Source organism: Hippocampus guttulatus, chromosome 7, assembly GCF_054856545.1.
Source record: "Hippocampus guttulatus isolate MCC_2025c chromosome 7, RoL_Hgut_1.0, whole genome shotgun sequence".
NCBI lineage: Eukaryota > Metazoa > Chordata > Actinopteri > Syngnathiformes > Syngnathidae > Hippocampus > Hippocampus guttulatus.
The window spans coordinates 11,129,676-11,145,866 of NC_141267.1; the positions used below are offsets into that span (position 1 = coordinate 11,129,676).

At 39.8% G+C, this 16,191-nt stretch overlaps 1 protein-coding gene across 9 annotated transcripts; it reads left to right on the top strand.

The window, feature by feature from the left end:
- The first annotated feature begins 2,650 nt into the window (after positions 1-2,650).
- Positions 2,651-15,951, top strand: cth (cystathionase (cystathionine gamma-lyase)). Of its 9 annotated transcripts, XR_015101369.1 has the most exons (15): positions 2,654-2,931; positions 4,737-4,818; positions 5,764-5,859; positions 5,941-6,050; positions 6,287-6,421; positions 6,522-6,579; positions 7,030-7,107; positions 8,501-8,653; positions 9,549-9,670; positions 9,933-9,985; positions 10,535-10,682; positions 13,076-13,147; positions 14,355-14,412; positions 14,543-14,570; positions 15,568-15,951. XR_015101369.1 is itself a non-coding variant. In XM_086115549.1 (14 exons), exons 1-13 carry the CDS (start codon positions 2,749-2,751, stop codon positions 14,370-14,372), a joined length of 1,308 nt encoding a protein of 435 aa, XP_085971675.1. In that variant the 5' UTR covers positions 2,654-2,748; the 3' UTR covers positions 14,373-14,412; positions 15,568-15,951. The 9 variants fall into 9 exon arrangements, 6 of the variants coding, with proteins under 6 accessions (XP_085971681.1, XP_085971675.1, XP_085971676.1 ...); XR_015101368.1 differs by having other exon boundaries at positions 14,355-14,570; XM_086115549.1 differs by lacking the exon at positions 14,543-14,570.
- The last annotated feature ends 240 nt before the right edge of the window (positions 15,952-16,191 follow it).

Here is a 16,191-nt window from a genome sequence, read left to right on the forward strand (position 1 = left end):
ACGTGAGGGGAGCAGAGGGTGACGAGGACCCTCCGGGCCAACTGATGCAATTCGCCAGCTGGAAGTCTTCAAGCAACCAATATGAAGAAAAGAACCCGAAAGACACTTTAATTGGGGGCTTCTTGACGAGAACAAAACGCCGCAAATTCTTTTTTTCAGTGGTTAGTGTGTAAAAAATACAAAAACTACGAGACGCTCGTTATCCTCCCATCGCTACTGTCAGCACAACACGAGCGCCTCTCGTTGACTTCTCTTGGTGTCTTCCGCCTTGAGTTATCGCGAGAGTTCACACCAGAGATTACTGACGCTGACTTCCTTTCTGACTTCCGGGTTGAGTGAACGCTGGCGCGTTTTGGCTGCCGCTGCTCAACCCGTATTGTTTTGTGTTTTTTGTTATTGTAAAGTGTCCTTGGGTGTCTTGAAAGGCGCTTATAAATCAAATGTATTATTATTATTATTACTGGTCACAAAAACAAACTGCATACATGATTTAAAATGAAATAAAACACGAGTGAATAAACCATTAAAACCTTTTAATTAATTCTATTTTATTTGATCCATCTATTTTCGAATTTGTTTATGCTCACCAGGATCGCGGGTGTGCTGGAGCCTCTCTCAGCCCTCTGGGGGCAGTAGACCGAGTACACCCTGAACTGGTTGCCAGTCAATTGCAAAGAAACAATCATTCGCTCACAATCACACCTAGGGACAATATGGAGTGCCTAATCAACCTGGCATGCATGTTTTTGGAATGTGGGAGGAAACCGGAGTACCTGGAGAAAACCCACGCAGGCACGGGGAGAACATGCAAACTCCACACATAAGCCCGAGCCGGAATCGAACCCTGCGCTCTGAGGCCAACGGGCGAATCAGTTGAACACCACCATGATTTTATTTAATTCATGTAAATAATGACAAGGAAATTGTTAAATGATTGTCTTTTAACCCTTTATCCTCATGTGAGCTGTTGGTGAGCTGTAGCCTCTTCCATCTTGAGTGATAGGCGGGGTACACCCTGAACTTGACGTCAGCCATTTACAGGGATAACCATTCATCCATACTTCAGAACTTTGAGAAGAAAGGGACAGGAACATGTGATTGGGGAACATGAAAATACACGTTTGTGTAACCTGTAAAGCCAGTCTAACGATATGCTGGTATAGGTGCCACAGTCACCACCTACGGCCAACGTTGGAGCACACATACTGTCAAACAAAAACGCTGCAAGTAATGCTGCAAACGGCCAAAGGCTGCATAAACAATAATGATGCAAACAAAAAACATAAATAGAGGTTAAAAAAACATAAACGTAAGACAGAAATATACTGCAATCACAACAAAGTGGTGGCAAAAAAAATGGGGGGAAAAACCCTGTGGAAACACAAAACACACCAACTCAGGACCGACGCAGGACCAGTCCTGTGAGACCAGATCCTCCCCATTTTCTGGTCACACGTGAAGCTCACCATCATCCTTTGTTGTGTAATTCTACTTACTGTAGGTGTTGCATGCTAATTAGAAGTTCTACAAGCTTTTACAAACAAACACGGTTTGAACCATGTAACTATGCTGCTCTAATATAATATAATAAAAGTAAATGTCCATGTTTAAAAAGACATGAAGTAAAGTACCTTTTATTTTCTCCAACAGATAGCCAATTATAGCACCTACTATTCAGGCAATTCCTCTCTGGTCTTTCCAGAATATCTGGTCTCACAGGACTGGTCCCGCGGTGTCCCCTAGTGGCCTGGAAAATTTCATTCTAGTGGCATAAACGTGCATAATTTGCTTCTACCTGTCTTTTTTGAGTCGGTGTGTTTCGAATTGCCGAAGCGTTTTTTCTTTATTTTGTAGTTTTTTTAAGGTTTACTTCCACTTTGTTGAGGTGATTGCAGCATTTCTTTCATGTCTTTTTTTCGCATTTATGTGTTTGTTTTTTTGTTTGCATCATCCCTATGTTTGCAGTCGTTGACCGTTTTGCAGCATTGTAGCATTTCTGTCTTGAAACGTTTTTCTTTTGCAGTTATTTGGTGTGTTTTCTGGTTTGCATCTGTGTGTTTGTCTTTTTTTGTAGTTGTTTAGCTTCGTATTTGTTTTGTTTGCGGCATTCCTGTGTTTGCAGCTTTCCGTGGTTTGCAGCACGTATGGCCCTGTCGGCCGCTGTAACCAAAACACAGAAAACAACACAATTGTTTTATTACACTGGAAAAAAAATGATATTTTACAAGTGTGATACAATGGGAAATAATAATACTGTATCTTCATTCAAAGCTGAACTTGGTAAAACGTGCCAAGCTCCCCACACCGATGAAAACGCAGCCACATTTTCTATCTCTTGGAAGAGCAGCCCCATTTTAGATCGAGTTGTTCGTACAAACAGTAACGTTCGACGCGTTACATCGCTTCTTGTTTCAACTTGTTTTTTTTATGATTTATTGAAGTTGTTTAAAGAATTTGGATACCTTATTGTATTTTTTCAAAATAAATGCAAAAGCATTTCATACTGATGTTACAGGATGCCCGGCTGCAATTTAGCATCATTCCATTAAAATTTTATATTTTCAAACGACAGGAAATGTTACGCTACAGCTACGTTTTGGTCACGTGTTAAGACGCCCCTGTAGTCCACCAATCGAGGCGAGGCAGAGCCGCTGTTCATCAAAGGGATCTTCCCCCGCTTCAGCGCTGCGATTGCGCTGTCATTTCCAGTTCAGGGCTTTCTGGTCGTATCAAGTTGACCGCATAGCTATGGAGAACCACATCGAGGGTGCATGGAGCGACGTGTTTCCCGGGTACGGCACGGCTTTCAAGTCGTTCGCCACCGATGCCATCCACGTCGGCCAAGAACCAGAGCAATGGAACTCCAGGGCCGTAGTTCCACTGATATCGCTCTCAACCACGTTTAAACAGAGCCAACCCGGAAAGCACTACGTAAGTACTGTACAGCTATATTTATACTGTGTGAATACATTGAACTCATAACGAAAGTGAAAGTCCAAATTCGAAACCCCTCTTTTCTAATCAGGCAAGCGTTGATTTGGGGGTAGGGGATTGCATCAGATTAATGTTGCTTCTTGGGTCCTTCTCACGTCCGTAAGGGGCCGTGATTCCATCTATGTAACATAAAACTATGTATCATATTTCAGACAGTTATGAAGAAGGTGACGTGCGCGCTGCTTTCGGCTTGCTTGAAGTTTACTGTAAAAATAGGCTGAAAGTAAGGAATAAAGAAATAAGAAAGATGAGATTTTTTCTTCAGTGGAGGCATCACAGAATAATTCCAATATGTCCATGTCTCTTTTATGAGGTGATGAAAATACACCAGTGCATACGTGAAGTTACACATTTTCCAAATCCACTTCTGCTAGTTTACTGACCTTTGACATTGTTTTGATGATTCTGGTATGCATGACCCCACAAGCGTGCCCCTGTTTTACATCGGCCACATGTTCTATAGACAAAGTCGGAAAGCCCATTATACGGCCTGTGGGACGAAGGCTGACGTCTGTTGACTGTTGGGTGTATTTAAGTGTATTTATGTAGTCATGAAATTCAACTGCTCTATCTGCTTTGCTTCTGCACACATGGTGCTGTTCACAGGAACGTTAACATGTTACCTCCAAGGCAAACAGTAACCCGTATGACTTGAATTCACAGTTGTAATATGTACACAATATCACTTTGAGATAAGACCAATTTGCACAGACGTCAGAATGTGCTGCAGTCCAGTGGTTTTCAAGCTGGAGACCTTGGAACCTTGAGGGCCCACAAAAATAATTCCAGTAAATTATTGTGTCCTGTCATTTAGCCATGAAATGCAGATTAATAGGGAAAATAAAGCAAATACTCGCCTTAGCTTTGGTCCAATTAAAAGCTCAGATATCATTATAATAAGTCGTGATGAATAAATAATTTCAATAAATTTGGCTAAGATAATTTCTATTGACACTCGTGATTATTGAAATAGAAAATTCCCCAAACCAATTAATCCCCATGACATTAAGGGTAGACTTGTTAGTTCTTGCATGTTTTATTGGCGTTAGGCTCATGATGATGTTCTTGGAAAATGTGTAAATTCGGAACCACTGCTGACGTCTGTCATGAACCTATGCTAACACCCTAGTAAAGTCGTAATTACAGCAAATGATCTTTTGGAAAAACACTTCAAAGCCATAAATATAAAACAGATGAAAAATGATATGAGCATGTTTTCTTGAGTTCTATGATGTGTCAAAAGCGTCCTAAGTCAAGGACCCTTTGTACTTCTATGATGAGAAATTATTCTATTTTTTTTCGCAGAATTTCACAACTTCCTGTGGAATCATTACACTTGGTTAGAAGCAACAAGAATGCATTGCATAATACATTTTTTTTAAAAAGTCCCTCACTCTATCACTCTAACACATGTTGTTTTGGACTGGCAAACAATGAGATGGTTTTGTCCCACAAAGAATGTTGTGTCTGTTTTTTATTTAGAATAGGGGCCCAACTTTGTTTCTCCAAGGCACTTCTTTCGCCATTGAAGAAGAAAAGGCTTTGCAACTGTATTTTGGAAAACTAATGCAGGAAGTAATGTGGGTTCAGTGGTATTAAAAGTGAAATTGAAGGGATGCATTGCTCTGAGGTCGCTTCAACACACTGGCGCAGGAGAATCTACTTTATTTGACTTTGTCGTTCAGTTGCATGCATTGTTTAGAGTTTTTGTAATGCATGGTCTTTTTTTTTTTTAAATACAGGGCTATGAATACAGCCGCAGTGGAAACCCTACAAGAGACTGTCTTGAGAAGGCCGTGGCAGCGTTGGATGGGGCAAAGCACTGTCAGTGCAACAATGTGTACACATGTAGACTGAAGTGGAACATCCAAGGATGGCCATAGTCCATTCCAGTATTCATTTTCATAGCTTGAGCTATCCATCTGTCCATTTTATATAGCGATTGTCATCACTCTGGTCGCGGGATGAGCTTGAGCTGAGTGTTTGGCGAGAGGCGGGACAGGACACATAGTACTCTATACAGAGAAACAACCATTCATGCTCACATTTAGCTGTCAATTTAGTCTTTGATTAACCTAACATGTGAAATATTATCTAAAATCTGTGAATTTGAAAAATGAAATGACAAAAGCATTATTCAATAAACCATGTTCAAAGTTTTTAATTTTACTAATCTTGTTTTGATTTATAAGAAATAAATGGGGGAAAAAACATTTTAACAGACCAGTTTTAGGAAAACTATCCATAAAACCCATTGAATGAAATCATGTTCAAACTGCTAAACTATATCGTTTTTAGGAAATAATCATGAACTTATAATTTTATGGCTGCAACACAACACAACAAAGAAGCTGGGACTGAGTCATGTTTACCACTGCGATTGGCTGGCAACCAGTTCAGGGTGTACCCCTACAACTGCCCAAAGACATCTTGAATAGGCTCCAGCCTGCCGGTGACCCTCACGAGGATATGCGGTTTGGATATTGGATGGATAGATGGATTCTTTTTTTTTTTTAATGTTCAACACAATCTCCCAACTTCATTGGAATAGGGTTTGTAAATTAACAAACGTGACGTCATGCGCTATGGTAGTTCAAAGTTAGTGTTTTTGTCTGCCTTTAGAGAAATATATTCCAAAGGTCTGATTAAACACAAAAATGTAGCACAGAAATGACATTTCAATGCGAGGTGCCACTGTATTTGTTTCGATATTCATGCTTGATTGACGTTCTTTTTTTGTTTGCTTTTTCTTTTTTTTTTTTGCTCTAGGCCTTGCCGTGTCTTCAGGGCTTGCTGCCACCCTGACCATCACTCACATGCTGAAGGCAGGGGATGGAATCATCTGCATGGATGATGTTTATGGAGGTGAGTACTCACTCAATACACACTCATGAGTAGATTACATTTCACGAAGTGATGACATTCTATTCTTTGCAACTTTACAAGGGACAAACCGCTACTTCCAAAAAGTGGCTACTGAATTTGGGCTGCAGATCACCTTAGTCGATTGTACCAAACCAAAGCTACTGAAGGCGGCTCTCAAGCCCAACACTAAAGTAAGTGCAGAATACTGTTTGTTTTGGTCACCTTCCAGCAAACATTTCACATCATGTTTACACAGCTATTTGATAGGGCCTTTTTTTCTTGCGCGGGTGTATAAGTGTGTCACATAACTGTTTGTTCGTTGTCTCCGTCATCAATTACTCTTTAGCTGCACTATCAGAAGGCACCGTGTTTTTCACCATCTGCCTGACTCACCTGGGTTGTTATGTTTTTCTTGCTGCTTGTGCAGATGGTGTGGATTGAGACGCCAACCAACCCCACTATGAAAGTTGTCGACATTCGTGCTTGTTCCGACTTGGTGCACGATCACAACAAAGACATCGTGGTTGTTGTCGATAACACCTTCATGTCTGCCTACTTCCAGGTGTGACATTGAAAAGTGCACTTGACCAAATTCAAGTTTAAAGTCAGTGTGCAAAAATGTCTCGATGATTTGTTCATATTTACTTTGTGTCCTCTCTCAGCGTCCTTTGGCTTTGGGAGCAGATATTTGCATGTACTCGGCCACTAAATATATGAATGGTAGGTCAGGTTGAGCTACTTCTATTTTATTCATAAAAGGGCTATTTGTCATTCTGGGCCTCGCTACATAAACATCAGTTATGCTTATTTCATTTTCAGCAGTAGGCTTTTGTTTGTTTTGGTTTTTTTTTTAACTTTTTGGAGAAGGATAAGGTTAGGGTTTGAAGCAACATGGATTAAAGTGTTTACGTTTTATATATCGTATTTGTCCAAAGAAAAGAATGTATCTCCAAAAATAGACAGACTGTTACCTGGCTTCAGGTAATCATGTGTCTGGCATGGTGAAGCAACATGAGGCTCATTATCCACGGTTGGGAAGGAGCATCTTTTACAGTGACCACCGTACTTATAGCATAAATGTCATTCACCCTGCATATATAACTTCAAATATTTGCTGACACGCATGGATGTCCTTTGGGTTGAGGCACATTCTGTCCGTGTAATCGGCAGGTCACAGTGACGTGGTTATGGGCCTTATGTCAGTCAACCGGGAGGATCTGTACGACCGACTAAAGTTTCTACAAAATGGTGAGTGAAAAGATCATGTTGCCACTGTGGCCAAGTGCTCAAAAACCCTGTCCAACTGGTGTGCTTTTGAGTGAGACACCGAAACGCCAGTCTGTGCTCCACTATGAGGGGTTAAATACAGAGGACACATTTTGTGTACACATATGAACAAAATTATTGGCACACCTCTGTTAATGAACGAAAAACCCACAGTGGTGACAGAAATAACTTGAATCTGGTAAACGCGATAATGTATAAAAATGTCATGAAAATTAACCATTGAAAATTGGACATGGCTTTTGAATTGTGGTTCAATAGAATTATTTTTAAAAATTCATCCAACGAGCCTGGAAAAAAATGATAGCACCCCTGCGAAAAGATCAAAAACAATTTGTCCAACGAAGTTGTGCCTTTTAAGTAACAGATAAAGGCTACATGACCATCTCCAAGCAGCTTGTCATGACTACAGTTACACATGCTATTCAAAAATTTAAGATCAAGGAGGAAAATCGATGACCAATTGAAGAAAGGGATAATACGAATGGTCGCCAAAGATCCTTGAGCAACTTCCAAAGAAATCAAAGGTGAACTGCAAGGTCAAGTTATCTGTGTCAGAATGCAGCATCTGTTGTCATATGAGCTAAAAGGGACTTGGGAGACGGCCAAGGAGGACACCCTTGTTGAAAATAAATCATAAAAAAGTGAGAATGGAATTTGCCAAACTGCTTGTTGACAAGCTGCAAAGCTTTTGGGAGAATGTCCTATGGACAAATGAGCCTAAAATGGAACTTTCTTGCAAGGCACATCAGCTCTACATTCACGGATGCAAAATTGAAGCATAGCAAGAAAAGAACAATGTCCCAACTGTGACACATAGCGGAGGTTCCTGTTGTGTGCTGGGGAAATCTCAATCATCTTACAAAAAGTGTTTGATTTCCTCAAAAGGTTGTGCAATAACATATTAAGTTGAAGGTACTGTTATTTTTGTCCAGGCCTGTTGACCGGTAATTTTTTTTTGTCATTCTCTTGAATCATAATTTAAAAGGAATATATGCTTCTGATTGGTTCATATTCATAATTAATTTCTGTTTTTAAGTATACAAATTATGATGAACCTAGCAAACACCAACTTGCATACCGTGACTTTGTTAAACATTTGTGGAAAAACCTTTGAAAAGCGGTCCTCGTCTACAAAGGTCAAGGTCCAAAAGTTACGATATGTCAAGATGGTGCTTGTAAAATCAAAGTCAGTTCATGCTTTACTGTTATATTCGGTGTACTGGAGGAAACATCTGTTGGGCCTCTCATACCAATGGGTCAAAGTATCAGTATAAACATGTTTGAATGATGAAGGCTTTTTTTTATAAATCGGTTTGTAAAAGTGTCTCCCTTCATGTGTGTCTCTTCATTTTAGCTCTGGGGTGTGTGCCATCCCCTTTTGACTGCTACCTTGTCAACCGCGGGCTGAAGACTTTGCATCTGCGCATGGAGCGCCACTTTCAGAACGCCTTGGCCGCAGCCAAGTTTCTCGAGGCTGATTCTCGAGTGGAGCGCGTCATCTACCCAGGTCGAGTGTGGTAATCATGCAGCTGACTCCGAATAGTGCATGATGACATAAGGGAGGCTTTTTCGTTCAATTGGTTGTACAGTGACCAAAGGGTGTCAGGATTGAATCCTGGCACTACTTTCCACTGTAGGAGTGTCCTATTGCAAGACACTGAACCCTAATTTGCTCCCAATGGGCCAGCCAGCACCTTTTATAGAAGTAGCCGCCCATTCGGGTACAAATGTGTGCATAAATGAGTGATTGGGAGTCTTTGCTGTAGATAAAGTTCTGGAAGTGTACTTTAAGTGCACGCTTAAGTGCATTAATAACATCCATCCATCCAACATTCAATATTCTATCCAACTTGTCTTCTTTTGTGGCATTTGGACCCTATCTGAGTTAATCTAACATGCATGTCAGTTGTGGAAGTAAGTCGGAGTACTGGATAAAAACTAAACAAAACAAAAAAAACACTGAATCACAAGGAGAGAATGCAAGCTTGTATCCATAACACTCACTGTTTTAATGCCCACCTTAACACATTTTGGTCCACAAACCCAGCACCACTCTGCCTATAATGTAAATATATTTTCTGTAATGAGCCTCTGCATTTATGAAACACATTAAATGAACCGACGAGCATTACTTGAATGTGGAATTTAATGAATTCTTATGAAAAACTTATTGACCCTTCCTATCTTCACTTAATTGACTCATAGTAAGTATTATGAAGCAGTTGTAAAATGTTGCATGGAATTTAGGAGGCTTGTGAAACTAATATGCTGTCGACACCGTCAAATGAGGACCTTAATAGCTTGGGATGCCAAGATCCTCATAGCAAATGACAGAGCACCTACACATGCGGTAATGACACCGTTGTCTACTTTGACGGTTTCTCCCCCCTCTGTTGTGACAGGTCTGCCCTCTCACCCGCAGTATGATGTGGTGAAAAAGCAATGCACAGGATGTCCTGGAATGATCACCTTCTACATTAAAGGAAAACTCCAACATGCCAACACCTTCCTCACCAGTCTCAAAGTAATTAGCCACAACATTTTCCTTTAGCCATTCAGGACTGTCAAACGGTAGCTATACAAACATGGAAAGAGCTTATTAGTTACGTGTGCCTGTTTCTCTTGCAGCCCTTTATGATGAACAATATTTGTAGAGTTATGTTGACTTCAAACCACTGATATTTATTCTTCATCTTTTATTTAGGGTCAGATCAGCGGTGATGCATTTTGCAATGGCCATATACTACTATGATGCCACCCACTGACTTCTTTTCTTTTTTCTTCAGATGTTTGTCGTGGCCGAGAGTCTTGGTGGTTATGAAAGTTTAGCAGAACATCCGTAAGTAGAATTACATATTATTGACTATTGTGAAAACAGTATTTGGTCAGGGCTCGGCTCCGGCATGTTTGCATGTTCTTCCCGTGCTTGCTAAATTACTGTACGTGGGTGTGAATGATTGTTTGTCTGTATGTGCCCTTACAAGTAGCTGTAAAGAAGGGTGGAAGGAAGCATGAAGTGTTTGAAACGGCTGAGCTGTAATTTCAGGCGAAATGCCACAAGAGGGAAGCAGAGATCAAACTAAATATGGTTTTGTGCGCTAAGAGATTTCTTTCTACTTAATGCTTGAATTTTAAGCACATAAACTGAAGTGACTTAAATTGACGTTGTTTATTTTGCTATTTTTCTTCCCTTTGCTGTACCTGCCTTTTATTCCTAGTAATTACCAAATAATCGTTTTACATACTGTGTGTACAGTGCTTATTTGGTCCTGGATAGTTTTTGACCCTACGGAAAGTCGGATGAACCCTCTTTTGTTGGACACACACACACACCATGCGTTGAAGCAAGTGACTCACCCCAAATTGCCACCATCTTTTTCAAACGCAGGGCAATTATGACTCATGCGTCGGTGCCTGAGAAGGAAAGGAGCATCTTGGGCATTAGTGACACTCTGATCAGGCTCTCTGTGGGACTGGAGGATGAGGCGGATATCATTGAAGATCTGGATCAAGCACTTGCAGCCGCTGCTGATTCTGTAAGTTTCAAAAAAGCAGGTAGATACTAGCTATTTCATAAAAGCCCAATCTTAAGATCCATACCCAAAATTGAAATGTGAGGAAAAAGTATTTCGAAATGATGAATGGTTTTGCCATCAGATGCTTTTCCTTTCTTTTCTAATGAGACCCTCTGATTTCTGCCCACTAATTTGTTTTTTTACTTTTAAGGCTGTGTATGCCAGAGGATAAAATACTTTGCCCTCAGAAAGGTTCATTTTGGGTATAAATTGTGAATTAAATGAAATTGTCAGTCACATTGTCGAGGGCTGTGAGAATGTGTTGAGACACATTCTGCAAAGTTATGCGGTGTGTTTATATGTAGGCCACACAGTACTACTGCACCGTCTTACTGTCTGCTGCACTGTTTTAGTGCCATTTTTTTTCTCCTGACAGCAAATTAGCGTGCAGCTTATGCCGCAGTATAGATCAAAAGATTTGTTTGGGGTTTTTTTGCAGTTATGTCACATTTGCATAATGATCTGTTAGTGGGCAGAATTTGTGTCGCCCATTAAAAAAAGCGTGCATATATGCCAAGAGGGATTTACTGCATCACACAGCAGAAAAAAGGACTGGAAGGTTTGACAGGAACAAAGTGGCTTTAAAAATAAATCATTAGACATTTGACATTTTTTTTATTACTGTGTCATGCGAGAAAGAAAAACAACAACAGCAGGAACAGAATCATATGTCAAAAACAGTTCTCCGTGCTTTAGATAAAGTTGTTCAATGTCAGTAAACACACACTCTCTTGGGTCCCCATAAAGTGCACAATATAAAAGAAAATAAAATTCACTTCCACATCATTCCTGACAAGCATTTTACATAATTTGTTATCTGCGGGAATACTACTCAATTGACCCGTTTCAATGGCCAGAGAGAGAACACCAGACTTTTAATTTCTTGATAACTGAGATCAAACATATTGTTCAGGTGTAAACCTTTCCTTGATCTGCATGTAGGTTTTCAATTTGGCTTTTGACAAAACATCTGGAAAACAGGTTTGTAAGCTTGTTTTCAACAATTAATATTACAACACGTTATTCCTCATGCATTCTAGATAGGTATCTCTAGATAGATGGATAAAGAATGGTCGAAATTGAATTGTGGAAGCAAGCTTACCGTATTTTCCGGACTATAAGTCACTCCTGAGTATAAGTCGCACCAGCCATAAAACACATAATAAAGAACAAAAAAAAAACATACATAAGTCGCACTGGAGTATAAGTCGCATTTTGGGGGGAAATTTATTTGATAAAATCCAACACCAAGAACATACATGCCATCTTGAAAGGCAATTTAAAATTAAAATAAAATAGAAAACAACACGCTGAACAAGTGTACGACATGCTAACCTTACATGACGCATAAACAACGAACTGAGAACGTTCCTGGTATGTTCCAAGTAACATATTAAGAGTTATTCATATAACTCTAGCATAAAGAACGTGCTAACAAGTTCACTAAACCATCAATGTCACTCCAAATCACTAAATCCAATGGAATCTTCATCCTCTGTGTCACTTTAAAACAACTCCACCAACTCCAGAGGGGGAAGATGGCAGCGCTTCCTCTTCTACGTCGCTTACATCAGACTCATCAAGGTTTTATCAACACAGGTCTAGAGCGGCCTCTTGTGGTTAAATGTGAAAATAACATGTGAAATGATATAATAATGTGTTAATAATTTCACCCATAAATCGCTCCAGAGTATAAATCGCACCCCCAACCAAACTATGAAAAAAAACTGCTACCTATAGTCCGGAAAATACGGTATTTCATTTCCATCTCAACTCAAAAGATCCAGCGATCTAGCGGGGCACAGCTTCAAAAAACACAGTCATGATTAATCAGTGTAAAAGGATCCTTGTGTTTTTATTCAAGCTTGTAACTAACCTCAAATTGCGCGCTTGCACTTCTGAAACCCCCCCCCAACCCCATCCCCATTCCCCCCAAAAGGCAAATGTTAGCACAAAAGCTGCACTTTAAAAGTGATAATTAGGTTCAAAAACTCCACTGTGGAAATAACATCTGATTTAGCATTTTGCTTTTATTCACTTGATCTACTCAAGTCATCACCACGTTTGTCAAAATGAAGACAAATGAAGGCTAGAGGGAAAACGTGATTGTTACTTTGTTGGATGCTCTGGTCTACTACCCCTACAGCAGTTTACTGCTCCATGACCATTAGTCAGAAAGATGTCTTTTTGTGCACCCTAGTCATAGTTTTCTCGAGTTTCTTTTTTTTCCCCCAGTTACTACTCGGAAAAGCCCTCAGAAAACACTTTCTGACTTTGTATTCACAAAATCCATTTGTAGATTCAAAGTCCATTTGTAGTACTCTGTATGCCTTCGTGTTGTATTTTTGCTGCAGAAAGACATCAAAGTCTTTGCAAGGCCAGCAGATGGCCCCTCAACAAGCGTCTTCCCAGAATCCTCTTCTCAGGTTCTGTGTGCACTTTTTTCTCTCTCTCTCTCTCTCTAACTGTGCAGTGTTGTGCACCATTGCTGTCTGCATCATATCTGAATTACAGTGGACCCTCAAAAGTTCCAACGCAATCAATTTCCGGACACGCGTCATCTCTTACAGGAAACAATGTAGATTAAAAATAACCTATTCCAGGGTCAAATTGTCACCATCATTAATGACTCATTATTAACTGTACAGGTAGTATTGTAAATAATTGAAGTGTTCAAATAAGTTAACCATCCATTCAATTTAAAAAAAAAAGGCCAAAATGATCAAATAAAGTTTAAACGTACCCTTTGTTAATCATTCTGGTGAGGTCTCATGAGTTTTGCTGAGATCTCGCATGATTCCCTGAAAGATTTGATCGGTGTTTCAATATGGTATGACCTGATGGGGATTGCAATTTTGATTTTCCACTGTACTCTAAATAACCATCTTCAAGCCAAACCATCCATGTAGAGATACGTCCCCCCCCCCCCCCCCCCATTAATTGCACAATGTCTTGGATGTCATTTAAGACTTGATAATAGATTTTAGCACACGGCTTTAATTGTCCTTGAGTGAGCTGATTTTGGCTCTCTTATCACCGTTTCCCACTCACTGCCACGCTGCCAGGAAGTAAAGTACATTTCCAGAAATTGCCCTGCTGATGCTCTCATGCAGCAGACTTCAATGTCCGACTCACCATTCAAATAATATATGCCGAGTCCTCCCCGAGCACATTTGTAGCAAATGGGAATTGGATTGGCACATGTCTGCGGTAGTGTGAGAATGCACCTGTGATGAGCAAGGCATTAAATTGAACCAGATGGTGGCGCCGACTGAAGAAGTCGAGCTTTCTCATTCTACTTTTGGGTCTCAAACTTGGCTGTTGGGTTCTGATTTGGAGCGGATGCCATCCTTAATATAACTCTGAGCGGCTGTCACTCCGGTGTGCCGGCAGTTAATCTGCATGTGATTCGCAAAGCACCGCCCCCCACACACACCCGCCTTTACTCATCAAGCAAAGGAGGGAGCTCACGGCTCATTCTTTTTTTTTTTTTTTGTGTGTGTGTGCGTGCACGGAAAACACATCATCTTATTAGCAGCATGTTATTAAAATGTCTGCCTGCTGCTTTGTGGATGAATATTATGAATGAGTGTTGACTTCTATCCATCTCTATTGTCTTTTTTTTTCTTCTAGAACTCAAAGAAGAACTAGTGTCTGCAGGGCTTGTTCTTCGGGATGAAAGGGCTTAAATGTAGGTGACTGACACATACCACCACGCGGTTGCCTAGTTGAACGCACAAATAGAAAATGTCACTTATTATTCATAACAAGATACAATAAAAAAAAAACATTTTGTGATTTCTTTTTTTCTTTTGATGCAGCTTTTATGGGAACAGAGCAAGATTACCGGTATTTATCTTATCTGAGTTTACTTGTTTTTTTTTGTGTGCTCGTTTTGAAATGCTTCAAATGAGCTAAATGAGACAAAAATCTTAGGCCATCAAGATTGAAGAGTTTGTTGAACACGAGATTCTTCTAAGTGCATCAACCGATGTATGTCTCATTACATAACATACCAAAACATACATTCTCTTCTGCCACTCTGAATGTATCAATGACCGCGCTCGTGCTATAACACCAACTCCGCTAAGAGAAGCGCAGATTTCCGTCTTTCCTGTCAATCATTTGATGACAGAATCTTACTTATTATAAAACTTGTTCATACCAAGAACAACTTTCTGGATATTCATTTTGAAACGTGTTTGCAAGAATGACATGATATCTTCATTTGACTTGATTTGTAATGAATGTTAAATGCATTTTCTCCCATTTAATAAAAGATATGCTTGTTAGATGAATAATGTTGTTTTATTAAAAAAAATTACACAATTTTGAAACGATACAGTACGGTAATAATAATTGTTATTATAATAATGCTGTTGAACAAATGTCAACATTTACAGTGTGGTCAAAACACACGACAGCAGTAAATAAGGTTGGGCATGTTCAAAAGCTAAATTCGTTACATTAGCTCTGCATACACCTATGAAGGGAAATATTAGTACTGGCACTACAACGTGGGTGGAGTCCTGGCTCATCCACCTGTATTCTAATTAACATATTAAAGCAGGAAGTAATCTGCTACCATGGCAACAACAGCAGCAGCTCTTTGCCCGATGCCAAGCCACTGTACTATAAACATGAGGATAAAACAGATTTTTAATGCCCACTTATATATATATATATATATATACCGGTATATAATTTTTTTTTACTGTTTACAAGTTATCTTCTTACTCTTAAGACAGATAATTGCCAGTAAGAGTCATTGAAGAGACGTAAATACAGTATATTTAAATCGGTTTTCCGGAACGTAACAATCTGTATGTGACTCACTTTCTAACAGGAATCGTCCAAGACAAACACCAGGAGGGTGAATGGGAGTTCAGCATCACAAGTTAACATTCACAATGTGAATTTGCAATCCTCTCCATCTCCTTGTGCTTTAGCAATTTGAATTCACTCCAGCTCATCCTGTATTGACATTCTCTTGACTAAATTACTCACTGAGTAACTTACAGGTGGATTCGAGCAGATGTTGCGTGTTCTCCCTGTGCTCTCATTGGTTTTCTCAGCACACTCTGTAAATGGCTGAGCACAATCCCGATAACTTGTTTACATGGAGGATAATGAATACACATGGAGAAAATAAACATGATTATGATACAGTGTTACATGTTGACGTACATGTACTCTTCAAGTAATAAAACAATTTAAGGATACTCTAAAATGCTTCATTGTTCAATTGTATTTCCTGATGGATTTCGGGGTGGCTTCTGTCGCAGCCATTATATACATATTATATATCATTTGCAATCCTTGAAAGTTGTCAAAGTAGTGAATTTGTGTCTTGATATGTCTGTAAGGCAACTTAGTTCGCTGATGTTGGTGGGCCACATGCAGCCTGTTTTAGTCGAGATAAAAGTGAGTAGTCATGTTGTGGCCATGTGGGATTTTTTGGGTGTTTGTT